The sequence below is a fragment of the Aphanomyces astaci genome (assembly GCF_000520075.1).
Source record: "Aphanomyces astaci strain APO3 unplaced genomic scaffold supercont1.3, whole genome shotgun sequence".
Lineage (NCBI taxonomy): Eukaryota > Oomycota > Saprolegniomycetes > Saprolegniales > Verrucalvaceae > Aphanomyces > Aphanomyces astaci.
This window is the reverse complement of record NW_009798266.1, coordinates 924,264-949,344: the sequence shown is the minus strand read 5'-3', so window position 1 is coordinate 949,344 and position 25,081 is coordinate 924,264. Positions and strand designations below refer to the sequence as shown.

The window sequence follows — 25,081 nt, the reverse complement described above, 5'->3', positions numbered from 1 at the left end:
TGTGCGATGACGTTTGCTTAGCCAAGTCTGATGCGAGACCCATACCTTGGGTCGCACATGATCAAAACCAATGCGAGAGGTTGATGTCGAGCTGTTTCCCCCCGTGACGCAAGTCGTTGGGTGGAGATGTCGTTGGTGGCGGCAGAGGGATGGGTGGCATGACCGCGTGGTGGTGGCGTTTCGCGAGGCAATGTTGGCGAGGATGACTTCAGAAGGCCTCTTTTAGGGCTGGTTCCTTCGGAAACCACGCCCCATGCTGATATTTCTTCGAAGGTATACACGTATTTTGAGCCGTGTGTCGGCGCAAGGCGTCGCCATCATGTCCAGGACCCATGGAGAAGCAACGATGATTCAAATCAATTCGCTGAATGATTTCATGAAGCGCAATACACTTGATATGAGTTGCTTTTCTGTGGAGTTGGGCTCCTAAGCGTTATGCACGTCACAAGCCAAGCATAGTCACGTACCATTTGTAGCCATACAGAAAACTAAAATGAATCCATGTACACGTCCTGTCGATGTGATGCTGCCGGTAGCGGTGTGAAGTTGTACGTAGCTACGAAGGTCAAAAGCGGATGGCTGCATAATCTCCTCAACCACGAATCGATCGCTGGTCCTCACTCGGGCAAACGCGCCATGCAAACACGTTTTTTGGGGAACAAATAGCATGGTTGTTACAATTGGTCGCCAATGCGAGGTTCCTTGAGCTTGAGCTCTTCCCACGACACTCCAGGCTTGCGGCGGCCTTGTTGAACGAGGCTGGGCAGCCTGTCTCGAGGACTCTGCAGTGGTTTGGGGACAGTCACCGCGGTTCGGTGGCGCGACGGGCGTGTGGGATGTGGCTTGAGCACCGCCGGCTTGAGGACCACCGACGGCAGCCTCGTCTTGGTCGGGGAGCCAGCGACCTCCTTCGTGGCCGCCATCGTCGCCGCCAAGGACATGCGTTGGCGCACGCGATGTCCGCGGTACGTCGCTTGGATCAGGGTCGAGCTGTGGTGCACCGTGTCCAACTCCCGCCTCGCGTGCAGCTGCCGCGCGTACTTCTTGGCCAGCGTACACCGCACGAACGACTGAATATGCGTCGCAGCGTTGGACTCTTGCGACATGCGTCGTGCGAGCTGTAGCATACGCATTGTCTTGCGCTTGTTGTAGTGCCGAAACGCGCCTTGAATGACGTGGCACCCTTGGTGCTTCTTCTCGATCAAGAGCGCCGCTTGCGATCGCTTTTCTGCGGTCACGCGGTCGCGCTCCATGCGACGCTTACGCCCTGCTTCTCGGTACACGTCGGTTAGACTGGGGCCTACAGGCACCACAGGGAGCTCGGCGGGGACCACGACGGCGGCCGCCACCTGCCGCTTGGCGGCTTCCACCCGCTCCAACCGCCGATGCCGTAGCCATCGCTGCACACGTCGGGCGTTCAAATGGAAAAAACGCTCGTCTACCCACAACGACCTTTGAACTTGGCCCACCATGGCTTTGGCGCGATGGCCTCGATAAATGCGCTACATAAATGATCACGTCACGATGATTGTGTGGCAGGACCACACCACTTTCCAAGATGATTGCGTGACATACCTGAATTTGGGTCGCCGCCATGTGCAGCCGATGAGTCATCGCTTTCAACGACAAGAGCAGTTCCAGCCGAGAATGGTGGCGCCTGAATTGTGCCTGAATCTTCAGGACGCTGCGCAGGACCGGATCGCCTCGACTGGGTTTCTTGCGGATTAAAACGTGACCAGCAAGGCGACATGTAGAACCAGCAGCAGCCCCTTTGGATGGCATGATCGAGGCGCTCTCCGCCGCCACTTTCTTGGCCACCAACGCCTCCACGGCCGCATGATTAATGGTCAGTGGTTTCTGCACAGCGCGTAATGTTTGGTTCCGGGCACGAGTCGTGTCTTGCTGTCGAAGCCGCAATACCTCACGTGTGTCGTCCATCGCATCTCGGTTACTCCGACAAATTCGGTCGAACGCGTCCGCGACAGTCTAACGAGTCCATGATTCATATCAGCCGATTACATTGGCCAAGAAGTAGTGAGTTTTGTTGAAGGATCAACGTACTGGGTACTGTCGAATGGTGTCGAAGGGGTCGTAGGCGGCAGGTTCGACGCTACGCGGGGCGTCGGCTTGCACACGATGACGCTCGCGGAAGATGGCGGCGGTGGCTCGACGAACTTCCGCTGTGATCAACGATGTCGACTCGTTGTTTTGAGGCCCAAACGACGACGGAATGCGTTTACGGATAAGCGTCGAGACGATTTCCGAGAGTGTATCGGCAACGAGAGCAGAGGTCGTGACAAAGGTCGTGCAAGGAGCTGTAGATAAGGCAGGTACAGGGGGCAGCCCCAACGCGGCATGGAGTTGGTCGGCGACGTCGTGGGGCAGGAGAAATGGGTGAGAGGGGCCTTTGAACACTGCTGCGAGGGCGACGCCGTCGTATGCTGGACACAGGTCTTGGCTCATTTTCTCGAGGTAATTCTCGCCTTGAAACAAAAATGTGCGCACAGTGGGAGGACGGTTCGTCCGAGTGGCCGTGCCATCCAGAGTATGGCGCCAACCTTCGATCGCGTCCACGACTTTCACTGTGATTTGTCGGAGCTCTGGCCCGATGTCCAGCAAATCGTGCGTGGAGGCTACGATGCGACGTTCGAGTGACGCGACCGTGGCGTCCATTTGTTTCTTCTGGGCTGCGGTCGGCCTCTCGTCTCCTTCGTTGTTGTCGCCGTTTCGAGAGGTTGCAGAGCCCGCGCTCTTTCTCCGGGCGGGCTTTGTAAGGGCATGCAGGTCCAACACACTTCGATCGATCACGGCGGCGGCGCGGCCGAGCCGTTCCATCAACTGTTCGCGGATCAAAATCGTCTTGATGGTGTCGATTTCAGCTACTACATTGTCAGCCGATACGTCCCCTGAGTAACTCGAAAGCGACGTGTTCGACACGTCCACGGACGTAGCCGTATTCGACTGGCTACGTCGACGGGCGGCGGGAACTTTGCCGCTCCAACTAGCCCGCTGGGTTTGCGAGTAGCACGTAGGGTTTTTGGGGGAGACCAGAGGAGTGAGGTCTGCGTGGGGGCTCACAGTGTCTTCCAGGGGATCGGAACACATGTCGTCGATGGTCAAGGTTTCTTCGTGGCCGCACAACAGCCCCTAGTGCATCGTTAAACTTGGACACGACTAGCTGGTGTTGTTACGTTTTGTGGGCTAGTAGGTTGGGCAGTTCGCAACCCAGACGTGCGCTTTCGGGGGCGAATGTTGTCTACAATCGTGACGTGGATGGGATGGGTTTGTCGTGCTTGTGAAGACAGGGCTGCTTCGAGGGGGGAGGCAGCTGGTGGGGGGGACTCGGGAACATGTTCAATTCTGGGGGACGATGGTTTGAGTCGGTGTTGTCGACTGGAGGGCACACGACTGCCTGGTGGAGAGGATACGGTAGTATCGCCAGTAGAAGCCGCCAACACGACTTTGCCACGACAGACATTGGCGTGCCGAATCCGTTGTCGATGCGGTCCCGTGGTTGGGGATCGCACGTCCTTCTTCGTGAGGGTGTCTCCAAAGATAAGGTTCTTGGCTAGGACCACTGAGCGTTCTTCTGTCGATAGGCGAGTCGTCCTGGACGCCAGCGGGTTGCCGACGGCGGCCTCGATGGCCATGGTACCTTACTGCAAATTTTGCTAAATTTAGATTTACACGGTCGTCCTAGTTTGGTTGATATTTCAGAGGTTGTTTGAGGAGTAGACAATCCGCGAAGTCGCGGATGCTCCCATTCCTCCAGCTACTTTAGTACAGATTTGGTACTGTACAGTACAGTAGTGTTCGCCGAACATCGTTCTGGGCTAGGTATTGTTGAGTTGTCTCTTCGATTGTTGGTAGTTAGTTGGCTGATGAAGTCGACCCAGTAAACCTCAAGTTTGGTTGACCATGAGTAAGTGGATTCAACAACGATAAAGCGCTCGTTGGGCCGAGGCACATGATCCATGTCAACTTTCAAATCACCTCAGCCGTACAATTCCCCCATTTAAACAGTTGCACTGTTGTTTTGACCCGAAAGTACTGTTTCAATGAGTCTTTATATGGAACTTTGTATGCTCAGACCCCCTCATCTCTTACAAGGGGTTAAGTGCATCTCAATGGTTAGCTATCGCTAACCACTGAGATGCACATAGCTAACCACTAGCGATGCAGTTTACGTCGATTTCCAATTTAACGTTAAGCGCCCGTCTGGATGCCACCCAAAATCACTTAAATTCGAAATAATTTGGACGTTTCCGACGAATTTTAGAATCGACGTTAAGACGTGTCTGGACGCCACTTCAACATGACGTTATTCTGAGATATTTTATCAAATATATAGATAAATAGTATACGACTCCAAGTCGTATATTTTCACGTATTTCGTGTTGTTGCACCTTCCGCACCAAACAAACAAGCATGCGCAAAGACATCACGATCAGGTTCATCAAGCAATGGTACCAACTGCGTCGTAGACGCCGCGAGCTCTTCGTCAAGATGCTTGCCTACTACTTCTCGGCCTTTGTGTACAAGACACCTAAGCACACCTCCATCCTCAGCGGACCGATGTGGGTCGACGAGGTCCTCACTGGCAACCCACATAACGTCGTGGAGATGCTACGGATGCCGCGCGTTGTGTTCCAACGGCTTGCTCACGCAATTGTTGACATTGGCAAGCTGCGGTCCACTTAAGAGGTCTCTGTCAACGAGCAGTTGGCGATGTTTCTGTGCTTTTGCGGGCATCATGCTTCAAGTCGAGCGCTGCAGTGTCGATTCCAAAGATCTGGCGAAACGATCACGCGTCACTTGCGCGCTGTCCTCGAAGCAGTCCGTCGAATGAGCGCCACATACATCAAGCTACCAACTGTCGGCCTGCCTGTCCATCGACGAATTTTGGGGAACCCCAAATTCTTCCCCTTTTTCGAGCACTGCCGCATGGCCATAGATGGTACACACATTCCAGTCTCAGTCCCTGCAGATGTTGTTGCGCGGTTCCAGAGTCGCAAGGGCGTTACAATGAACGTCCTAGCCGCATGCGACTTCGATCTGCAGTTCACATTTGTGCTTGCGGGGTGGGAGGGCACGGCTGGTGACGGCAAGCTGTATGAGGCAGCTCTTCGATCGGGTCTCACGGTGCCGGCCAACGCGTACGATATCTTGGACGCTGGTTTCGGCCTGACGAAGTCGTGTTTGACACCTTACCGAGGCACCCACTACCACCTGAAGGAGTATGGCAAAGGTTCACAACGCCCTCGGAACAAGGAAGAACTGTTCAACCTTCGTCACGCACAGCTCCGCAACGTCGTCGAAAGAATCTTCGGCATCCTCAAGAAGCGGTTCCCTGTCATGTCATACCCAGTGGAATACGACTACCAGTTCCAGGTTGACCTGGTGATGTCCCTGTGTACTTTGCACAACTTCATTCGACTTCAAAATGTCCAAGACGATTTTGAACGTCAAGCAGATGCCGACCTTCAAGCCCAAATCGAGCAGCCACTTCTGCCTGAAGACCAGAATGTGTGGAGCTGGAAAGGGAAGAAGCGAAACGTTGGCGCGACGACATTGCCAGGCGCATGTGGGACCAGTACATGGCAACATTGAGAAACCGCCGTCGACGAGAATCAGCTTAGAGGTAACGTAGATGGCCAGTTTATGGTGCACGCGACAGTTTAAGGTGTACTTAAAATGGCCAATGCAATTACTTGATTTTTGGAATAGCCAATCGAATCACTAGAAAAATGACATCACCAAAAAATAAGCAAAAACAGCATACATATTTTAAGCTTAAACCGTGCACCATAAACCGTCCCACCTATTTTGCCTTGATAAGGTGCATTCTACGACGACGTCTCTTTTAAGTGCACCATAAATTGGCCATCTACGTTAGTTGATTTAACTACCTACTCCTGACCTCCCCCAAAAATGCGTTCGTGTTCACGAGCTTTCGTTTGAATATGACGCCGCAACCAGACTTCACGTGCTTCGCCACGCATGCGCACAAATTGGGCTGCCTTCGCTGGATTCTCAAGGACTTCGTAGGCGAACGACAGGTCGGCAGCCCCCAGCAAGTACTCGAACTCATCGTGGAGGGCATCCATCGCCGCTTCAACTGGGGACGTTGCCTTGTTTTCTTCGTCAATGGAGCCCAAACCCTTCTTCATGACATCCAGCTCTTCCTTGCCATTTTCGCGAAATGCACGCATCTCGGCCACCATTACAGAAGCCAAGGATTGCCGTACGCGCTTCGCAGGCTTTTGGTTCGGCGTCTGAACTGACCGACGACCTCGGTTGTTGTCGTCCGATGCGTTGCCTGTGTCATCTTCTTCTTTCTCTTCCACACTTGGCATCACAAAGGATGGTGGGTCGTCACCGAATTCGTCGCTTGAGTCGTCTTCGTGGTGATGACGATGATTCGCAGCTTGAGTCGATGAAGATTCGAACTCGCCAGTCGCCAAAGTGCCGTCGTACAGCGCTTGACACAGCGGGTACTGAGGGAAACGCTTAGTCTCCCACAGTGCCCATTTCTTTGGCTTATCGCGAAGGAAATGGGCCCACGAGCCCTCCGTACACACAAAGCGACACGTCACTGCTTCGAAGCCGATTCCCGACGGCTTGACCATTTGGGATGCAACAGAGTACTGCTTCTTGAGTTCCGCATGTCTTCCTTTCAGTTGTTGTACGTTGTACTTGAGCTTGTGCGTGGCGTTGAGCTTTTTGCTAGGGTAGCGAGCCACGCCTCGCGCTTGAACCCGCTGTGTGCGCTCTTTCCCAGAACATGCGCTTGATGTATCATTTCGGTGAGCCACGTAGCGCCTTTTTCGTCGTTCCAGCTTGCACGCGTGTCGTCCATGGTCTTTGTGATTGTGGGTATCGCGCGCAAATTCAGAATGGGCTGTTCAATCTGACCGTCCTAGTTCTGCTCAAAATAATTTCGCAGAATATCAGTGCCGTCCAGACAGGGCAAAACAATTTGTTGAACATAAAAATATGATATTTCACGGAAAATGCAGATTCCTGGATATTAAATTTTGAAATAATATTTATTGGGCATCCAGACTGGCCCTAAGAGATTTTTTTCGTGTGCCATGAAGCAGCAATGGGTTTCGACTTCTGAAAACTGATAATTGAACAGGAGTACTGAAACATCTATTTTCACAGTATCTATCATGTCCTAATGTCCCATTCGTAGTATTGATCCATGCATATAGTGTTTGTGGTTAGGGCATACTGGTAATATTCTGTCAGGTACATATAACCTCAACAGGTTATGCATTTATAGAGCCAATTGGTTAATTGCTTTAAATAAAACACATCGGATCAAGAGGAACATTTATTTAAAGAGGTATTTCTACACAACTTTCAAAGTGGGTGATTGGCTGAATCCCTTAAGTTGTCCCATGTCTCTTAAATTGGAAATCTACGTTACCGGTAACGCCGGAGATTTAGCATCGTACGTATTCACCGGGGGTAGGACGGAGGCCCAGGTTACAGGGATGAAAAGGTGTATCCGGATGTAATATTTCCCTCATTGACAAGCATGTGAAACAGTATTTCAGGTCAAAACAACAGTGAAACTGTTTTACAGTTAATCAGGGAATTACTCCGTTCTCAGCCTAATGACGTCTAGTGAACTTCTGATGTCAATCACCTCGGAACGATTTCCAAATGTGACAGGCGCTGTTAGCTGTTTGACGTGACATATGCTCAGACCCCCACATCTCTTACTAGGGGTTAAGTGATGCAGTTAACCCCGGAGATTTAGCATCGTATGTACTCACCGGGGGTAGGACGGAGGCCCAGGTTACAGGGCTACTGGTGAAAAGGTGTATCCGGATGTAATAATTCCCTCATTGACAAGCATGTGAAACAGTATTTCGGGTCAAAACAACAGTTGAACTGTTTTAATGAGGGAATTACTCCGTCTCAGCCTAATGACGTCTAGTGAACTTCTGATATCAAAAACCTCGGAACGATTTCCACATGTGACTTTTAGCCGTTCGACTTGACATCGTCCGGGGGGGTCATATAAATAAAGTCATTTGTACTGGAGAACTGGGTGGGGGGGGGTGCAAAATACAGAAAATTGAGACATTTTGGAACGGCCTAGCGGCCGAAATTGAAGTTGCAGACACTTGTCATTGACAGGTAATTTTTTCATTGGCAGGTCTTTGCTCAGTGTACCATGGCGCCACCACCGACGACGAAGTATAACTCCGTGCAACACGTGAAGCCGCCTCCCGAGATAGTAAGCCGTCACCCAGCTGAACGCGCTGGTTTCGTGTCCAAAGCATTCCTAGCGTGGGCCAGTCCACTGCTGCACGCCGGGAGCTTGCGTCGGTTGGACATCCAAGACTTGTGGCCGCTCGAGGCGTCGAATCAGAGCGTGACCGTGAGCTCTGCGTTCGAAATATGCTTTGTGCAATCTCGTTCGGTCCTGTCCGCGTTCCTGTCGTCTCATGGAGTCGCGGTGGCCGTGGTGGGGGCCATGCAAGTGGTGGTCATTTCCATGACGTATGTCGGGCCGATAGCCGTCAAGCAGATCCTCCAAGCGATCGAAGGGTCGGACTTCCACATGATGGTGGTTGTGCAGGCTCTTGTCATGCTCGTGGCATCTAAAATCGTGTCAGCCTTTGTGACCGCCCATGCCGACTTGATCACCCAGCGCATGGTGCTTCGAACCACGTCGGCATTGCAACACTTGCTGTTCCTCAAGACATTGCGCCTCGATGCCACGCGGCGCCGCGAAAAGACCGCTGGGGACATTGCGAACCTCTTTTCGTCCGACATGCAATGGATCACTGCGTTTGCGACCACGGTCAACCAGGTGTGGACTGCGCCGGTGCGGGTGGTTGTGACGCTCTTGATGCTGTACAACGTGATCGGTTGGGCCGCGTTCGTCGGTTCGGGAGCTCTGGCGTTGGCGTTTGCGATAAACCACGGCATCACGATTGTACAGCGTCGCATTTTGGCCACGTACATGGCCAAGAAGGACGGCCGGATGAAGGCGGTCGCCGAGATCTTTGGCAACATGAAGGTGGTCAAGTTGCAAGCCGAAGAAGTGCGGTTGGAAGCCAAGGTGACGGCGTTGCGTCACGCGGAGATGCAGACGCTGGGTACGTATGTGCTGGCAGAAGCAACGCAAACCGCGTTGCTCTTCACCACGCCGGTACTGGTCACGCTCGTGTCGTTCTATACATACACGATAGTGATGCAGGAAACCCTGAGCGTGAGCAAGATCTTCACGGCCATGTCGCTGTTCTCGCTGCTCAAGTACCCCATGATGGGGCTGCCCCAAGCCATCGTCGCGCTCATGCAAGCGCTGGTGGCCGTAGACCGCATGGAGGAATTCCTTAATTATGATGACAAGCCAGTGTCAGCTACCGCCCCTATCACCGGCAGCTCGCAACCGGCGATTCAAGTGACCGACGCAACGTTTGGCTGGGATGCGAAGACAAGTGTGTTTCGCAGGTTGTCGCTTCGGATTGGGCGGGGGGAGCTCGTCGTGCTGCATGGTGCTGTGAGCCAAGGCAAGTCGTCCCTGTGCGCGGCCCTTCTGGGCGAAATGGTCACCCAGTCGGGGGCCGTCGCGCTTCGCGGGTCCGTCGCGTACGTACCGCAGCAACCGTGGATCCAGCACATGACCATCCGCGACAACATTTTGTTTGGTCAGCCCTATGACCGCGTCAAGTATCACCGAGTGGTCGACGCGTGTGCGCTCACGAGTGACTTCGCGTCGTTCCCGGCGGGCGACCGCATGGAAATCGGTCAAAAGGGTGTGAATTTGTCGGGGGGGCAGCAGGCGCGTATCAGTTTGGCGCGGGCGTGTTACAGTGACGCGGAAATTTTCATTTTGGACGCGCCCCTTGCCGCGCTCGATGCGTCCGTGCAGCGCCAAGTGTTTTCCAAGTGCATTCTCGGCCTTCTCGCGCACAAGACGGTACTTCTCGTATCGCACAACGTTGACGTGATCACGTCACCCGCCGTGAACCAAACGATGGAACTCGTGGACAATGGCACGGTGGTGCAGACTGTCGTGTCTCCAAAACACATGGAGCCAGAATTCGAACCAACGCTTTCGTCGCCGCCGTCTGCGTTGATGCATGAAGCGGAAGACGATTACAACGCCCGCACCGACACCGCGGCCCTGGAAGGCCTCAATTTGCTCCGATCTCCAGTGCCCATGCCGCCCAACACTCCTCTCTTCGTCGGAGACATCGACGATCACCAAGCCGACGTCGATGAGCAACGCATTCTCTCTGGCAAATTGATTGTCGAGGAATCCAGAAGCGAAGGACGGGTGAGCGGCGCCGTGTTTTGGACGTATGCGCAAGCTTGTGGGGGGTGGCCTCTGCTGGTCGTGCTCGGTTCCCTTTTGCTGTCGTACTCGGGGGTGCAAGTCGCGAGCGATTTGTGGCTCAGCCGATGGAGCAACACGGCGTCCAAGGTGTCGCCTGAGACGTTTCTGGCCGAGTCCAGCTACTACTTGACCGTGTACAGCCTGCTCGTTCTCACGGGGTGTGGGGTCGCCGTCGGTCGCGCTGCGTTGTCCTGGGCCGCCGGACTCGCGGCGTCGCGAGTGTTGTTTGACCGGATGACGGCGGCGTTGTTCCGGGTGCCAATGGCGTTCTTCGACACGAATCCCGTCGGGCGGGTCTTGAATCGATATGGTAACGACATGACGGCTATTGATACGCGCATCCCAAGTCTCGCCGGCGCGTTCTTGACGCTGACGGTCAGCAGTGCATTCGCGGTGGGCACGATGGTGTGGGCTATGAAGAGCATGGCGCTGCTCATCGTGCCCCTGCTCGTGTACTACTACCGGATGGCGTCGTTCTACCTCCAGTCCGCCCGCGCCATCGAGCGCGTTAACACAGTGACCAAATCCCCCCTGTTGAACTTGACGGCGGAAATCATCGACGGCGCCCACGTCGTCCGCGCCTTTGGCCCCCACCACGTCGAACGACTTGTGCGGTTGCATCACGCCAACGTTGACCGCAACAACCAGTCGTTCTACACGGCCAAGGTGGCCAACCAATGGTTCATTCTGCGCACACAGCTCTTCAGCGCGTGCATGATGCTGTTCCTCGGGCTCGCGCTCGTGGTCATGCGGGGGTACTTGAGCCCAGGGGTCGTGGGCCTCATCCTCAACTACAGCTTCCAGATCTTCCCCGTTTTGGAGATGGTGGTGTTTATCTGGTCCATTCTAGAGACCCAAATGGTCGCCCCCGAGCGCATTGTCGAGTACATGGCTCTCCCCAGTGAACCCATGCGCGTGGTGCCGGGGGCCGTCTCGCAATTGTGGCCGTCTAGCGGGGACATTGTGTTTGAAAACGTGAGCTTCCGGTACAAAGCTACCGATCCGTTGGTGCTCAAGAACGTATCCGTGCATATTAAGGGGGGCGAAAAGGTCGGACTTGTGGGGCGCACGGGCGCTGGCAAGTCGAGTCTGACCATGGCGCTGTTCCACATGCACGGTGTGGCAGGGGGGTGTATTCGAATCGACGGCGTCGACATTACGTCCGTGGGGGTGCACACCCTTCGCAGCCGACTGGCCATCATCCCTCAGTCCCCCGTGCTTTTTCAAGGCACGCTGAGAATGTATTTGGACCCGAACGACGAGTTCACGGACGACCAACTGTGGGCGAGTCTGCATAAAGTGCAGTTGGCCCACCGATTCAACGGAGGCAAAAAGCTGGAGTGGGCCGTGGACGAATGCGGCGCCAACTTTAGCGTCGGCGAGCGGCAGATCCTGTGTCTGGCCCGCGCCTTGCTTCGTCAAGCGAGGGTGGTTGTGCTGGACGAAGCCACGGCGGCCACAGATGCCGCCACCGACCGCCACCTGCAGCAGCTGATCCGCACGGAATTTGAACATTCGACGGTGCTGATCATTGCGCATCGGCTGGCGTCTGTGCGGCACTGTGACCGCATCATGGTGTTTGAGAAGGGCCATGTTGTGCAATGTGATGCCCCCGACGCTTTGTTAGCCAAAGGTCACGGCGCCTTTCACGACCTTAGCAATGCAGACAGCAGTGTTGAGCTTTAATATATCACTTTGGTATGCCGGTACCACTGTTAGTCCAACCAGAACAAGAAAAATAATACAGTCGAAATTCGTTTTCGGTTAAATCATGATATCTATGCTGCATTGCAAAATGAAGCAAGCTACTTACTCCTCAAGCAATACTCCAGACCTTGGTATGCAACCTAGCCCAGTACACGCAGGACATTGTCGTGGATGTACTGGGCTATTCCATAGTTAATAATGTTTCGAATTGGCGGAGGAATAGGCTCCTTCAAATTCGAGGAAGCGCTTTCGCCCAAACGTCAAGGGCAAACGGCTAAGCTCGACGGGTGCAACCTGTTGTTACGTGAAGACGAGGATTGTACCTCGTTAATCACCAGTGGTTATTGAATTGCATTGCTCATGCATGTTTGTTGTACTCCAAGCGGCATCGAACTTTACATGTGATGTTGCGTCAATTCGCCACGTGGGCTTGAAGTGGCATTTGAATGGTTGCCGCTGGATCTATTCGTACACAATCCAACCTTGGATCAACGAGTGTGATGTGAGGAGAGTAGATAGTTTATTCTATTCATAGTCTGAATGCTGTCTACATATATATATAGTATGTACGAACTGTGTTGTTAAAATAAACAAGATATCAATGAGAGTGAGCTGAGAGTGTTTTGAGACCACATGATTTGCAAATTGATGTAACGTTGTTCGATGATGGAATGTCATGGATCACTTTCGAAATTACCTCAATCGATGACAGTAGCTGGCCCGGGATCGTCGAAGTCATACCAGGCGGTCGCGGCAGCCGCCACAAGCGCCACGCATAACCACCCTCTTCATGGGGTCGGTTTCTTCTCAAAGCTCTTCTTCTCCTGGGCAGGTCCGCTGCTCACTCTTGGCCACGAGCGTCGATTGGATCCAGCTGACATGTGGCCTCTGCAATCCGACAACAAGTGCGTGTCTGTGAGCGCAATATTCGAGCCCAAATTCCGTGCGTCTCGGTCCATCCTGTGGGCGATTTTCTCGACCCATCGCCTCGATCTCTTCCTTGTGGCGTTGTTACAGGCAATCTCCTTGGGTGGCACTCTGTTTGCACCGGTGGTGCTCAAGGAAATCCTGCAGCAGCTCGAGAGTTCGACGGGTTTCGATTTGCAGGCTGTTTTGTGGTATGTGTTTGCCCTTGTGGCGGCAAAACTCGTGCAAGCGCTGGCGTCCACCCATTCCAACTTGAAGAATCAACTGGTTATGGTGCGCATCACGTCGGCACTGCAGCACCTGCTGTTCCAAAAGGCCCTGCGGTTGGCATCATCGTGTCGTCGGGACAAAAGCACGGGCGAAGTGGCCAACTTGTTCTCGTCTGACATCCAGTGGATCATTGGGTTTGCGATTTCGTCAAACCAAGTGTGGCTCCTGCCTCTGCAAGTGGCCGTGACGCTGGTGTTGCTGTACAACTTGCTTGGGTGGGCGTCGTTGCTGGGCTCAGCCACGATCTTCGTTGTACTTGTGGGCAACCACTTTTTAGCCATGGCACAGAAACGCATATTGCAAGCGCTCATGGAGCTCAAAGACGACCGCATGAAGTCTGTCAACGAAGTGTTTGGGGCAATGCAAGTGATCAAGTTCAACGCATGGGAAGAGAAGTTCGAGGCGAAAATCCACGGCCAGCGGGCACTCGAGCTCGACCAAGTCTGGAACTTGTTTGCGCTGCAAGCCACCCAGATGGCAATCATGTACATCGCCCCAGTGGCCGTGACCATCACGTCGTTCGCCACGTACACGTTGGTCATGCATGAAACCCTCAGCGCGTCCAAGATGTTCACGGCGCTGTCGTTGTTTGCGCTGCTGCGGTACCCCCTCTCGGCGCTTCCCCAGGTGGTCGCGAGTTTGCTGCAAGCGCTCGTGGCCATTCAACGGTTCATGGACTTTTTAAACATGGACGAACACGACTCGACGGTCGTGCTGACCCCCCACACGGTCTCTTCCAGTCAGTTGGGGCTGTACCACGCCAACAGCGTTCACGTGCACATTGACAACGCCAGCTTTGGCTGGGCCCCCCAATGCCCGATCTACTTTCATTGGAACCTGACTGTCAAGCGGGGGGAGCTAGCCGTCGTGCACGGTCACGTGGGCCAAGGCAAGTCGTCTCTCTGTAGCGCCTTGCTTGGCGAAATGATCAAAGTCGACGGGGCAGTGTACGTGGGGGGGTCTGTTGGGTATTTTTCGCAGCAGCCGTGGATTCAAAACCTCACTGTGCGGGAGAACATTCTCTTTGGCAAGCCCTATGACCGCGTCAAGTACCACAACGTGATTGAAGCGTGCGCGTTGACGAAAGACTTGGCGGCGTTCCCCGCGGGCGACCGGACTGAGATCGGCCAGAAAGGCGTTAATGTGTCTGGGGGGCAGAAGGCGCGCATCAGTTTGGCCCGCGCGTGCTACAGTGACGCAGATATTTTCATCTTGGACTCGCCGCTGTCGGCCGTGGATGCCATCGTGCAAAACGAGATTTTCACCAAGTGTTTTCTCGGACTACTTCGACATAAAACAGTGCTGCTTGTGACGCACTCGCCCGAAATCATTGCGTCGCCCCACGTCGATCGATTGATTGAGATTGTTGACGGCAACCTTCTTGTGATCGAAAAGCACAAGACTCCTCGTGATTCGTCCTCTGAGGATGACCGCCTGCCGCCGCCGTTGGTCCCCCCGCTCCGGGCATCCCGTAGCCACGAGTGGAGCGACGACGACAACGGGCTGGACGATGGTAATGATGACGACGTGGCAGCATCAACCCGGATCCACAACCACGACCTGTTCGTCACCCCCACCGCGTCGTCGCCGTTTCCGCTGCAATACGACGGCGCCGTGTTTACCCCCGTGGACTTGATATCGTCGGCAACGTTTGAAGACCACCACGGCAAACTCATTTTCGACGAAGAACGATCCGAAGGGCGGGTATCGTCGGCCGTGTTTCAAGGGTACTTGGACGCCATCGGGGGCTGGCCGGTGGTTGCCACTTGGGTGCTTTTGCTCTCGTCGTGGCAACTGCTCATCGTTTCGAGCGACTTGTGGCTCAGCCGGTGGACCAGCGTTGCAGCATCCTCTGCGGCAGAGGACGACGACGACGCGGCGGTGGCGGGGACCTCGACGTACTACCTCTGCGTGTACGCGGCGCTGTCGGCGTCTGGCGTCGTCATGACAGTCTTGCGGACGTACACGATCTTGATGTCTTGTCTGCGGGCGTCCCGTCGCCTCTTTGACGCGATGAACAAGGCGTTGCTTCGTGCACCCATGCGTTTCTTCGACACCAACCCCCTCGGCCGTCTCCTGAACCGGTTCAGCAACGACATGAACACCGTCGACACGCAGTTGCCGCTGCTGCTGAGTGGGATGCTCGCGCTCGTGTTTATGACACTGTTCCAGCTTGGTACGACCCTTGTCGTGATTCGGTACATGGGTCTCGTGATCGTGCCGCTGCTGTACATGTACCTGCGCATGGCGGCGTTCTTCGTCCACCCCGCCCGCGCCATCGAGCGTGTCAATAAAACGACTAAGTCGCCCATGTTGAACCTCATTTCCGAAGCGATCGAAGGCGCGCTGGTTGTGCGTGCGTTCGGGTCCAACCAAGTGCGCCGCTTCCATCGAATGCATCACCGCAACGTCGACACCAACAACCAAGCGTACGTGGCGGCGCAAGTGGTCAACCAGTGGTTCTCGCTGCGCATTCAGCTGCTCAGCACGGTGCTGCTGCTCGTGATCTCCCTCTCGCTCGTGTTTCTTCGGGACGTGTTGTCCCCCGGGCTCATCGGACTCGTGTTTAGCTACTTGTTTACGATCTTGCCGTGGTTTGAAATCATCGTGAACCTCTGGTCGTCGTTTGAAACGTTCATGGTCGGTCCAGAACGTGTGTCCGAGTACGCCCACCTAGCGAGCGAGCCGCCGCGAGTCGTGTCGGGCGCCGTGCCCGCGTCGTGGCCGTCCTCCGGCGACATCCGGTTTGAACACGTGTCGTTCCGGTACAAACCCCACGACCCCCTCGTGCTCCAAGACGTTGTGGCCCATATCCGGTCGGGTGAAAAGATCGGCATTGTGGGGCGCACGGGCGCCGGCAAGTCGAGTCTGACCATGGCGCTGTTCCGCATCAACGATGTAGCGAGCGGGGTCATTCGTGTCGACGGCGTGGACATTGCGACCGTGGGCGTCAAGACGCTAAGATCTGCCATCGCCATCATCCCCCAAAACCCCGTGCTCTTCAAAGGTTCACTGCGAAACTACTTGGACCCGTTCGACGAATTCTCGGACGCGGACCTTTGGGATGCCCTCGCCCACGTCCGGCTCGGCGGTCGCATCGGTGCCGTCGCTGGCGGACTCGATAGCCCCGTGGAAGAAAACGGAGAGAACTTTAGCGTCGGCGAGCGGCAGATGCTGTGCATGGGCCGCGCACTGCTCCGCCAAGCGCGCATCGTCGTGATGGACGAAGCCACGGCGGCCATCGACCACAACACGGACCAAGCGCTGCAGCATGTGATTCGCACCGAGTTTGCGTCGTCCACAGTGCTCACGATCGCCCATCGTCTCGACACTGTGCTGGATTCCGACCGGATTTTTGTGTTTGACTACGGCCGGCTGGTGCAGTGCGATGCCCCCGCGGCGCTGATTGAAGCGGGCACCGGCATTTTCTACGAGCTTTGCCATGAAGGCGGGTATCTTGACAAGGTCGTGGGCTCGACGCCCAAGTGACGACGGCGGATCCTTGCGTGAATTGTGCTGCTTTGCTTGCAGTTAGTTACTAAAAATAACGGTAGTGGTCTTAACAGAGCCAAGACAAGAGCAACGTCGCGTGAAGCGTGTTGATGTATTCTTATCTGAAAACGTGACTGACAGCTCTATACATTCGGTGTTGAAATGACTACCATAGTACAATTTGTGATTGACTATTATAGCTGAGCTAACTGTAAAGTACTGCCACTACTACGGCGTGAACCACTTAATTTGGTCGATTCCATGGCTCGTACGTACTGTACACTTCGCCAAAGTTGATACCGTTACTACAGTAACGTTACCTGTACTGCAGCTATTCACGATTTGTGTAATTGGCGATATATATAGTGTATTCGCATCCCAACAAACAACCTTTTGTAGTAGGTAGGACTGGTAAGCAGTTACAACTTTTGACGACCTTTAGCTTTCATTGTCGCCGTGAAACGCTGGACCGTTTTCGTCGTGCATTTTTGCATTGGACGTCGAAGGCAATCATGCGTCGACCGCCACCTCGAGCAAGGATGGTCAATATGTCGAGCGTTGCCAGCAATCAATCCCTCAAGGTCGACGCTACCACCATAGCGGGCCCCTTGGAGAGATCGTCTTGGTTGTGCATCGAACAGCAAGAGTGCATCGAGGTAAACCCAAATCATTGACGAAAGACGTCCCAGAGGAGCCCCCGAGAGACGAACGCGACGACTTGGCCAACGCCGTGAAGAAAAACAAGTTTTTGCGAGTTGTGCTGGTGGCGAAGTTGGAGCACGACGATGATCTGCCAGTCGCGTCCTGGGATGTGAATAAGGGCTACATGTAATCAAACGTCCAGTTTACACAGCTTAGTTCAGATAGTGTGACGCCGTTGCGAATGGGTATTTCTGGTACATGTAGTTGTGGGCTATGTAGGCCCCCTCGGAGCTTTGCTTGAAGTAACTTTACTTGGAGTGTTGAGCAGGTGAAATACGTACTGGCACTTTCACTGCGTTCAAATATCCACTGCAGCGACATTATCCGTATCCGGATAAAGCTGGGAGGTCACGAACGTCATTCCGACTTTGGTGTGTGGGGCTTGTGTGTGAATGCTGTATGGTTGTCGGTGTGGCCTTTGTTCGTGTGTCTCCGCTGTGTATGTGTAGTTGATGCATGTGTAGGAAGTAGTTGTAGATGAGTGGAGAAGGCGCGAGGCGAAGGTCTCTCGGTCGACCCACCGCCACTGGACGTTGCGATGACATCAACAAGCCAAAGTCTGATGGTTGCCGCCATGGCGATCGCGTGACGCACCATTACTCGAGGGGTTTAAGGTTTAGCGAATTTGCTGGGCATGTCAGAAACCCAGCGAAAGACGTCTGGGGGTGGTGCTGTGTGGCAGACCGCAGTGTTGCGTGCATGCGTGTGCTTGAGCTATATTTTCTGTCCATGATGACATCAGAAGGCCTCTTTGAGGGCGGATGTGTGCGTGTCGCACGCTGCTCCATGTTGAAATTTCTTCGAAGGTATATATGTTTTTTGAGCCAGCTTGCTCGCCGAGCACCCACATTGCGCCAACATCCCCCGCACCAAACGATGGAATCAAACGATGATTATTTTGAGAAGGCCTGACTTCCCATGAAGCACTCACACTTGAGATATGAGTTTATCGTGTGTATCTATCTCTACGTCATATGTGTCTTACCGCGACGGCCGTACTACCAACCATTGAAGCCATCATCACCAAGTAGATCAATCGGTTGCCGGAAGAGTCAAGTCATGCGTTCAATGTAAGTGTCCTTCCGCGCTGCATCCTCATACTGATAGGTATTGCAACGTGAACTTGATCGAAGCTGCATGTAGTTGCATGTAGGGAATGATACATATCGTATTCTGCGTAGACATCCTTTGTCCGTGGTAGCAAGTCGTCAATTTCTGTACGACTACTTATTGGGTTATGATGTGACACCGTGTGTCGGACACATCCAGTTGACTACTCGAGCCGTCACCAAGTCGACCTTCGATGTGTTAGTATTTACTACTAGTACATACTAACCCGTTCAAAAAATTGCCATGTAAACATGATGGTTGGTTGGTAGTGAGTGTACTACGAGCTTTAGGTGGTCAAAGTGTTGAGATCAAGAGTTGAGAGGGCCAACTAACTGTTCTAACTGTTGATGGAATCGTAGCATTGTCTAGCACCGAGAGTACAAGCAACTAACTGTAAATATACACAGCTCAATTTAACACGTATGTTTCCGTTTTGGTCTTAGGGGAGTTAAGATTGACGGACGAGTTCGACCTACATGCTTCCGGGTTTCTAGCCGTCAGCAACAATCCCGCAGATTTGAACAAGGACGCGATAATTATCTTACGGCACCTCTGAAGCATGGTCGTCCACGGGCACAGAGGCCAAGTGCTGCCGAATAGCTTCAATTTCTCTCACGCATGTTTCAATCTCGCTGTACAGACGTACAAGTCGTGGGTCGATGCCTGATGCAGAGGCCACGGTCGAAAGATGCTTGGTGTCGGCATCGTCGCCTCCTTGAACGTGCTGGCCAGGTGGAAACCGATGCGACGTGCTGTACGCAGCATCTGCTGCAGGGCTTCTTGGTCCATGGATGCGACCATTCACGTTCCTGTAGCCTTCAATGAAGGCCACCTTTCCGATGGGATACCCTGGTTTTGTCGGAGATCGTGCCGACATGGGCATTGTCGTGCAAATCTGTGAACGCACACTTTCTATAAATCTGATGTGACCCTCTTTCTTTCAGGTCACACACATCATCACGTGTATTGATATAAGGTAATTTACATACTTTTGTCACAGCTTAGTTCCAAGTGCAAATCTCCTCCGAAACATAACTTTTCAAGGGCTTGGCCCTCTCCCCCGGGACTTCGTCCCACCTCGAAGTGACCACGTGTGATGCTTTGTTTCGGGGTTTATTAACTAGTAGCCAATGGTTACAGTAGCTGTCGCTAACTACTTGCAACACACAATCCCCTTGGGGCGAAAAATAGTGGTACTACACTAAATCCTTGAGATGGTCACAAAGTTACCATTTGGGTAAATACAGTGGTACTGCAGATCAAGAACTTTTAAGGTTGAGGGTGCGTCTGGTAACCCGAAATATGACAATATTCAGGCTCAAAACGCCATACTAGTACTACGGGTAGTATTCAATAAATCTGATATTAATTGAAACTTGCCTTGCTTGACTGTGAAGAGTTTTAACCCAAATCCAATACTTCCACATGGGATTTACTCGTTGAAGAGGTCCAAAACCCCATATTACAAAATGGACCTTTTACCTCCATATTGAAAATGGCATTTTCGTTAATCCCATATTGCGAGAAAATGGAATATTACTTTTCTTAAAATTACCCTAATAAGTCTACCACTTTCGCACTTAAAAGGGATATTGACAACCAAAAAGCTGTTGCGATGGCCGAGACCACGCCAGCCAAGCGCAAGCGCGACATGGAGATCGCCATGAATGAGCCGCACGACAGCAGCCCTACTCCATCTCGGTCTGCAAAAGTGCACAAGCGTAAGGACTACCTGTCTTGGGACGATTACTTCATGTCCGTGGCCTTCCTCAGTTCCATGCGCTCCAAAGGCAAGTGGTCTCCTTGATCACCACGCAGACACAGACACCCACATCGCTCTTACAAAGTTGTGCTGTGTAGATCCATCCACCCAAGTTGGGGCATGGTACTCGTCACGTACCTCTCTACTTGTTGGATGTCGCCTTGTTTGTGAACGTCCACACATGTATGAACATAATAGCATTGTCAACGCCGAGAAGAAGATTGTCGGCATCGGGTACAATGGATTTCCCAACGGATGCGACGACGACGTGTTGCCTTGGGCTCGACAAGCCGAGTCTCCTCTCGACACGAAATACCCCGTACGTTCGTCTTAAATCTCGTGGCAAGCACTCGACGATAGTCGTGTTGTAGTACGTCTGTCACGCCGAAATGAATGCGATCCTCAACAAGAATGCCACCAGTGTCAAAGGCTGTTCAGTATGTCATTGTAGTACGGTATATATAGGGAATACGCGCCTAGTTTACCTTGTTATAGATCTACGTGGCCCTCTTTCCTTGCAATGAATGCGCCAAGCTCATCATTCAGGTCCAACTCACACCATGCTCCAACACACTCACGTCCGTGGCACTAGAGTGGTATCACCAAGGTTATTTACTCCTCCGACAAGTACAAGACCGAGTGAGACTGCGTACTCTATCTGACATCATCCTACACGACGGCGGCGGTAAACTGATCAGGTTGAGTAGGTGGACATTTGTGGCGTCGCGGAGACTACTCGACATGGCCAACGTAACCAACTGAAGTGTTAGCTACCGTCTATCAATGTCGTGAGTAGGTGACTTGCATCCAGCATGAAACCAAGTCCAACACCCTCGTGATCGATTTTACATCCGTGCAACCACCACCAACAACACGCAAGCATCGCATTCGCCAGCAACTGGCCACTGGTGATGATGGCGGACGATCCAAACTGTGTGCCAGTTGCCAGTCGCCGAGCGATTTCTTCTGCGAAGGTTGCTCGACACCAGACCAAGTCGTGGCCTTCTGCTGTGCCCACCTCACGGACTGCTACCTAGACCATTTGAATGCACTCAAACACTTGTGATCACATCGTCCATAACGTTACTGTAGACTCTCGACGAATATGTGGCGGTAATAATTTAATATAGTGCTGCCCTGGAAGGTCTGTCATATAGGTACGCATGCAGAACAGTACATTCGACTGCAGCATCAGTCGTCAATGCCATGGAGTGGACACAATGTACTGTATGATGAAGAGTTCCAAAGCGTCATGTCGAAATTCCCGTGACTACAATATTTTGAATTTATCCGGATGTTTTTGTTTTTTGTATTTGTGATGGAGTATGCGTACGGATAACGACGAAACATCCATGTCACGTAAAATGGAGCTGAATCGAGCCAGCAAGTCTATTTTTAGCGTGTGGCATGAGTTTGCACCAATGGCAAGTTGCGATAGATAACTGCAAAAAGAAATTCAACATGTCGACGACGTTATAGATAGGCTCGGACAAGATCTTCATCCCTATCCCCAAGCAGCCAATGGGGGCACGATGTAACACGAGCATTCTCCAAGTGTGGCTGGAGGTGTTCAGTGCTTCGGACCTCTGATTTGTGTTCTTTTCCTCCACACGCAGTCGGCGCAAGCAACAACGTGGTGATCATTTTGCCTCCGACCCTGGACGAGTCCGAAATTTGAAATCCTCTGCCCTGTGACGCTCGATGAACATCGCCGCTCGCAAAGGCGTGCTGGACGGGCCGAGCCGAGTGCTGTTTGATGGCATGCGGGTGGCGTCTCCACCTCAAGCCACCCATGCCACGGCTGCCAATAATCGGAAAGACTCCCACTCGATGCACGACGCTACCAAGGTAGAGAATCCCACAATGTTTTTCACCGCATGACACTGCACGCAGGAGGCGCACGACTTGCTCAAGTCCCAGGAACTGTTTTTGAGCGTTGTGCTGGACTGGCAGCAGCACGAGTCCACCGACACGTCTGTCCACGGAGACTCGTCCGCTCCATCGGAGCAGGTGTACACGTCATCGTTCGAGTCCTCGGAAGGGTCAGACCACGAAGGCGGAGCTGCCACGCGGCTCATGAACTTCACACGCAATGCAAAGCCCGCCAAACCCCCGATGGACCACGACCCCAGTCCTACCAAGTACGATTGACATTCGATTTATGTTGTCGAAGTGAGCGTCACAGAATATTCGTCTTACGACAGCTTGCCCAAAATCCACAGCATTCCCCCTTCCAAACACTTGCCCGCGCTGAATCTCAACACGTTACTCCCATTGCCAAAAAAGCGCATCGGCATCTACTCACCACGCTCGCGTCGAGAGCTCTTGGAGAAGTACATGGAGAAGCGCACCAAGGTACTACTTGGATCATGCCCCCAGTGTTTGCTTTGATGTTGTATATTTTGCAGCGGCTATCGCGCAAGAAAGTGCGATACCGGGTGCGAAAAACCTTGGCCAACGCACGGCCGAGGGTTAAAGGTCGGTTTGTCAAGACCGATCAGCCGCTGACCGCGGCAGCGGTGGAAGAGATGGAGAAGGCACGGACTCCATCGTCCAAAGCCAAATCTGCAACGAAGCCGAACACTTCCGACAACGACTTTGACTATGTCGGCGCATACTATTCTGGCGAAGATAGCGTTCGAGACGATGTCCAAGACATGTTGAGGTTGATTGTCGCGAGCAAACGCGAGCAAGGCGAAGACATCAACTGGGAAGAGTACGTGCAAAGTGCTGAACAATTAATGGAATTATCCATTGGATGTCCAATTTAGATGGGCCAGCCAGCTGGAGCATTCCATCTTATCGCTTCTGCCCAGCCAATACGTCGAGTCGCCGTTTCCAGAAGTGTTTTCCGATGTGGCCAACACGTTGGGCGACGCTGAAGAAGACTGCTCCATGGAAACGTTCGTGAGGGCTGTACGCGCGGGTACCATGTACGTGGCCATTTGCCTCAGCCAATACATCAGCCTCCGCCCCCCAAGCATGTGGGAGCACGACGATGACGTGTCGCCTGTGCTGCAGCACTACCTTCCTGAAATCAAACAACTTTGGGCTCAGAGGAGGATGAAAAAGAACCAAACGTTTGAATTTATGGAAGGCGCGATCCCCGGTATTGCCGCCGTCGTGTGTCTTGGCTACGCGGATGGCAAGCGCCACCTCAAGCCCATCATCCTTTAACGCTGCACTTGGACGTATGGGGACACCCTACACATGTAGAATACACCGTACAATAATACACTTAATAATACTTACTTATTTGCCTGCGGTAACCTCGTTCATCCGTCTTTGATTTCACAGCGCTAACGTTGTCCGCGTAGAATTCCCAGTCGAAAGGTCACCAAGATCGTCAATATTTTTCCAAGATTGTTATTTTTAACCAAACTCGCGACAACAAATGGCGAGCGTTCATTGGTTGATTGATTGTGTTTTAAAATTTGAGATTGCACAGTATATTTGTATCGGGAGTTCAGGATGGTAAATAATTGCAACATGGCGTGGATTTTGCATAATTGAACACCCCAGCTTTTTGGAAATCCGATGCGTGTCTCCGCTGCTGTATCGCTCTTTGCAGTCCAATGCACCCTGCAGGTAATGTCCGCTGGTGCGGAAGAACCCCGCTGCGTCAAATGGCGCGCCACATCTAGCTGTGACCCCCAAGGACCCCGGGACAGTTGGTATGATGCATCCTGCAGCACCACCATTGGGCATGGAAGTTCGGGGTTCTGCGAGTGTGAAAATCGCCGCCGCGTGCGCGAGGTGGGCTGCGATCACCACTCTTTCACGTGCGAAGACGCGTGTAAGAAGGATGCCTCCTCCGAACTCCATTACCCTGCTGGCTTGGAGTACGTCACATGCGGCAGCACGATCAAGTTGGTTCACGACGAAAGTCGGTTCCGGTTGCATTCGCACGAAGTCAACTACGGCACGGGCAGCGGGCAACAATCTGTGACGGCGCATGGCTCTCGCGACGACTTTAACAGTTACTGGCTTGTCAAGGAAGGCGACGGCGCCACACCTTGCGCCCTTGGTATACCATCGATCCTTTGTATCCATCCCATATTGCGTCATGTTGACACTTCCTTGTGCCAGGTGCAAAGATCATCTGCGGGTCCACTATTCGTCTGGAGCACGTCAACTCGCGACGGAACTTGCATTCGCACGACTTTGCATCGCCCTTGTCGAGCGGTCGCTTTGCCGAAGTGAGCGGCTTTGGGGTGGCCGGCGACGGCGATGGCGGCGACTCGTGGACCGTCGAGTGCGACAATGCGCAGCAGTGCCAAGCCAGCGACAAGGACTGCCACACCAGCGGCATTCCGTCGTGGGGGCGCGACGAACTCGTGCGGTTGCGCCATCTCGTGAGCGGCAAGTACCTGCGCACGGACCACGGCGTCCGGTTCGACCAGTCCAACTGCCCTCGCTGTCCAATCATCGGCCAGCAAGAAGTGAACGCCGGACCGTCGGGGGATGCCAAGGCGCTGTGGTTTGCTGGCGAAGGCATTTACATGGGCGGCTCCGACTAACAACATTAATGGAACCTCGAACAATATATGAATCCCGTTGATCAAGGCCACCACTTCCATTTCCATCGTTCGTCATGTTAAACGTGTTATGGGACAGCGTTTCGTCGGCGGCTGTGACAAGTATGTGAGCTCATAATGGACATTCAGAACGCTGTCACATACAAGGTCGGCGGACTTGATTGACATGATGTCCCCAGTCATTCCAAGTGTTCGGTGATGCTCAGT

General features: G+C 53.3%; 12 protein-coding genes across 21 annotated transcripts; 9 read left to right on the top strand and 3 right to left on the bottom strand.

Annotated features, from left to right (window-relative positions):
• Positions 1 to 651: 651 nt before the first annotated feature.
• On the bottom strand, positions 652 to 3,650 carry H257_01898 (hypothetical protein; the record flags this gene model as incomplete). The annotated part of the gene is made up of 4 exons (XM_009825340.1): positions 652 to 1,502; positions 1,576 to 1,986; positions 2,062 to 3,147; positions 3,192 to 3,650. 4 exons carry the CDS (start codon positions 3,648 to 3,650, stop codon positions 675 to 677), a joined length of 2,784 nt encoding a protein of 927 aa, XP_009823642.1. The 3' UTR covers positions 652 to 674.
• A 778-nt stretch (positions 3,651 to 4,428) lies between these two features.
• H257_01897 (hypothetical protein) lies at positions 4,429 to 4,701 on the top strand (the record flags this gene model as incomplete). Its single annotated transcript, XM_009825339.1, has 1 exon — positions 4,429 to 4,701. The coding sequence occupies one exon, from the start codon at positions 4,429 to 4,431 to the stop codon at positions 4,699 to 4,701; it is 273 nt and encodes a 90-aa protein (XP_009823641.1).
• A 27-nt stretch (positions 4,702 to 4,728) lies between these two features.
• On the top strand, positions 4,729 to 5,610 carry H257_01896 (hypothetical protein; the record flags this gene model as incomplete). The annotated part of the gene is made up of 1 exon (XM_009825338.1): positions 4,729 to 5,610. The coding sequence occupies one exon, from the start codon at positions 4,729 to 4,731 to the stop codon at positions 5,608 to 5,610; it is 882 nt and encodes a 293-aa protein (XP_009823640.1).
• Positions 5,611 to 5,868: 258 nt separating this feature from the next.
• On the bottom strand, positions 5,869 to 6,859 carry H257_01895 (hypothetical protein; the record flags this gene model as incomplete). The annotated part of the gene is made up of 2 exons (XM_009825337.1): positions 5,869 to 6,726; positions 6,759 to 6,859. The coding sequence occupies 2 exons, from the start codon at positions 6,857 to 6,859 to the stop codon at positions 5,910 to 5,912; spliced, it is 918 nt and encodes a 305-aa protein (XP_009823639.1). The 3' UTR covers positions 5,869 to 5,909.
• A 1,314-nt stretch (positions 6,860 to 8,173) lies between these two features.
• H257_01894 (hypothetical protein) lies at positions 8,174 to 12,102 on the top strand. Its single transcript, XM_009825336.1, has one exon. The coding sequence runs from the start codon at positions 8,192 to 8,194 to the stop codon at positions 12,050 to 12,052; it is 3,861 nt and encodes a 1,286-aa protein (XP_009823638.1). The 5' UTR covers positions 8,174 to 8,191; the 3' UTR covers positions 12,053 to 12,102.
• A 666-nt stretch (positions 12,103 to 12,768) lies between these two features.
• Positions 12,769 to 16,929, top strand: H257_01893 (hypothetical protein). The gene has a single exon (XM_009825335.1). The coding sequence runs from the start codon at positions 12,779 to 12,781 to the stop codon at positions 16,757 to 16,759; it is 3,981 nt and encodes a 1,326-aa protein (XP_009823637.1). The 5' UTR covers positions 12,769 to 12,778; the 3' UTR covers positions 16,760 to 16,929.
• Positions 16,930 to 17,274: 345 nt separating this feature from the next.
• Positions 17,275 to 17,594, top strand: H257_01892 (hypothetical protein; the record flags this gene model as incomplete). The annotated part of the gene is made up of 2 exons (XM_009825334.1): positions 17,275 to 17,418; positions 17,454 to 17,594. The coding sequence occupies 2 exons, from the start codon at positions 17,275 to 17,277 to the stop codon at positions 17,592 to 17,594; spliced, it is 285 nt and encodes a 94-aa protein (XP_009823636.1).
• A 242-nt stretch (positions 17,595 to 17,836) lies between these two features.
• H257_01891 (hypothetical protein) lies at positions 17,837 to 18,997 on the top strand. Of its 4 annotated transcripts, none has more exons than XM_009825330.1 (2): positions 17,837 to 18,571; positions 18,646 to 18,997. In XM_009825330.1, the coding sequence occupies exon 1, from the start codon at positions 17,942 to 17,944 to the stop codon at positions 18,374 to 18,376; it is 435 nt and encodes a 144-aa protein (XP_009823632.1). In that variant the 5' UTR covers positions 17,837 to 17,941; the 3' UTR covers positions 18,377 to 18,571; positions 18,646 to 18,997. The 4 variants fall into 4 exon arrangements, with proteins under 4 accessions (XP_009823632.1, XP_009823634.1, XP_009823633.1 ...); XM_009825332.1 differs by having other exon boundaries at positions 17,837 to 18,534; positions 18,666 to 18,994; XM_009825331.1 differs by having other exon boundaries at positions 17,837 to 18,534; positions 18,646 to 18,994.
• H257_01890 (hypothetical protein) lies at positions 18,981 to 19,489 on the bottom strand. The gene has a single exon (XM_009825329.1). It carries the CDS (start codon positions 19,455 to 19,457, stop codon positions 19,116 to 19,118), a length of 342 nt encoding a protein of 113 aa, XP_009823631.1. The 5' UTR covers positions 19,458 to 19,489; the 3' UTR covers positions 18,981 to 19,115.
• Positions 19,490 to 20,166: 677 nt separating this feature from the next.
• H257_01889 (hypothetical protein) lies at positions 20,167 to 21,474 on the top strand. 6 transcript variants are annotated; one of them, XM_009825328.1, is made up of 8 exons: positions 20,167 to 20,364; positions 20,435 to 20,459; positions 20,535 to 20,655; positions 20,708 to 20,773; positions 20,832 to 20,882; positions 20,929 to 20,975; positions 21,044 to 21,086; positions 21,133 to 21,474. In XM_009825328.1, exons 1-8 carry the CDS (start codon positions 20,190 to 20,192, stop codon positions 21,400 to 21,402), a joined length of 798 nt encoding a protein of 265 aa, XP_009823630.1. In that variant the 5' UTR covers positions 20,167 to 20,189; the 3' UTR covers positions 21,403 to 21,474. The 6 variants fall into 6 exon arrangements, with proteins under 6 accessions (XP_009823630.1, XP_009823627.1, XP_009823625.1 ...); XM_009825325.1 differs by having other exon boundaries at positions 20,832 to 20,975; XM_009825323.1 differs by having other exon boundaries at positions 20,435 to 20,655.
• Positions 21,475 to 21,819: 345 nt separating this feature from the next.
• H257_01888 lies at positions 21,820 to 23,660 on the top strand. Of its 2 annotated transcripts, none has more exons than XM_009825322.1 (5): positions 21,820 to 22,184; positions 22,230 to 22,477; positions 22,559 to 22,691; positions 22,745 to 23,052; positions 23,108 to 23,660. In XM_009825322.1, the coding sequence occupies exons 1-5, from the start codon at positions 22,038 to 22,040 to the stop codon at positions 23,511 to 23,513; spliced, it is 1,242 nt and encodes a 413-aa protein (XP_009823624.1). In that variant the 5' UTR covers positions 21,820 to 22,037; the 3' UTR covers positions 23,514 to 23,660. The 2 variants fall into 2 exon arrangements, with proteins under 2 accessions (XP_009823624.1, XP_009823623.1); XM_009825321.1 differs by having other exon boundaries at positions 22,541 to 22,691.
• Positions 23,661 to 23,853: 193 nt separating this feature from the next.
• Positions 23,854 to 24,909, top strand: H257_01887 (hypothetical protein). Its single transcript, XM_009825320.1, has 2 exons — positions 23,854 to 24,363; positions 24,426 to 24,909. Exons 1-2 carry the CDS (start codon positions 23,874 to 23,876, stop codon positions 24,854 to 24,856), a joined length of 921 nt encoding a protein of 306 aa, XP_009823622.1. The 5' UTR covers positions 23,854 to 23,873; the 3' UTR covers positions 24,857 to 24,909.
• The last annotated feature ends 172 nt before the right edge of the window (positions 24,910 to 25,081 follow it).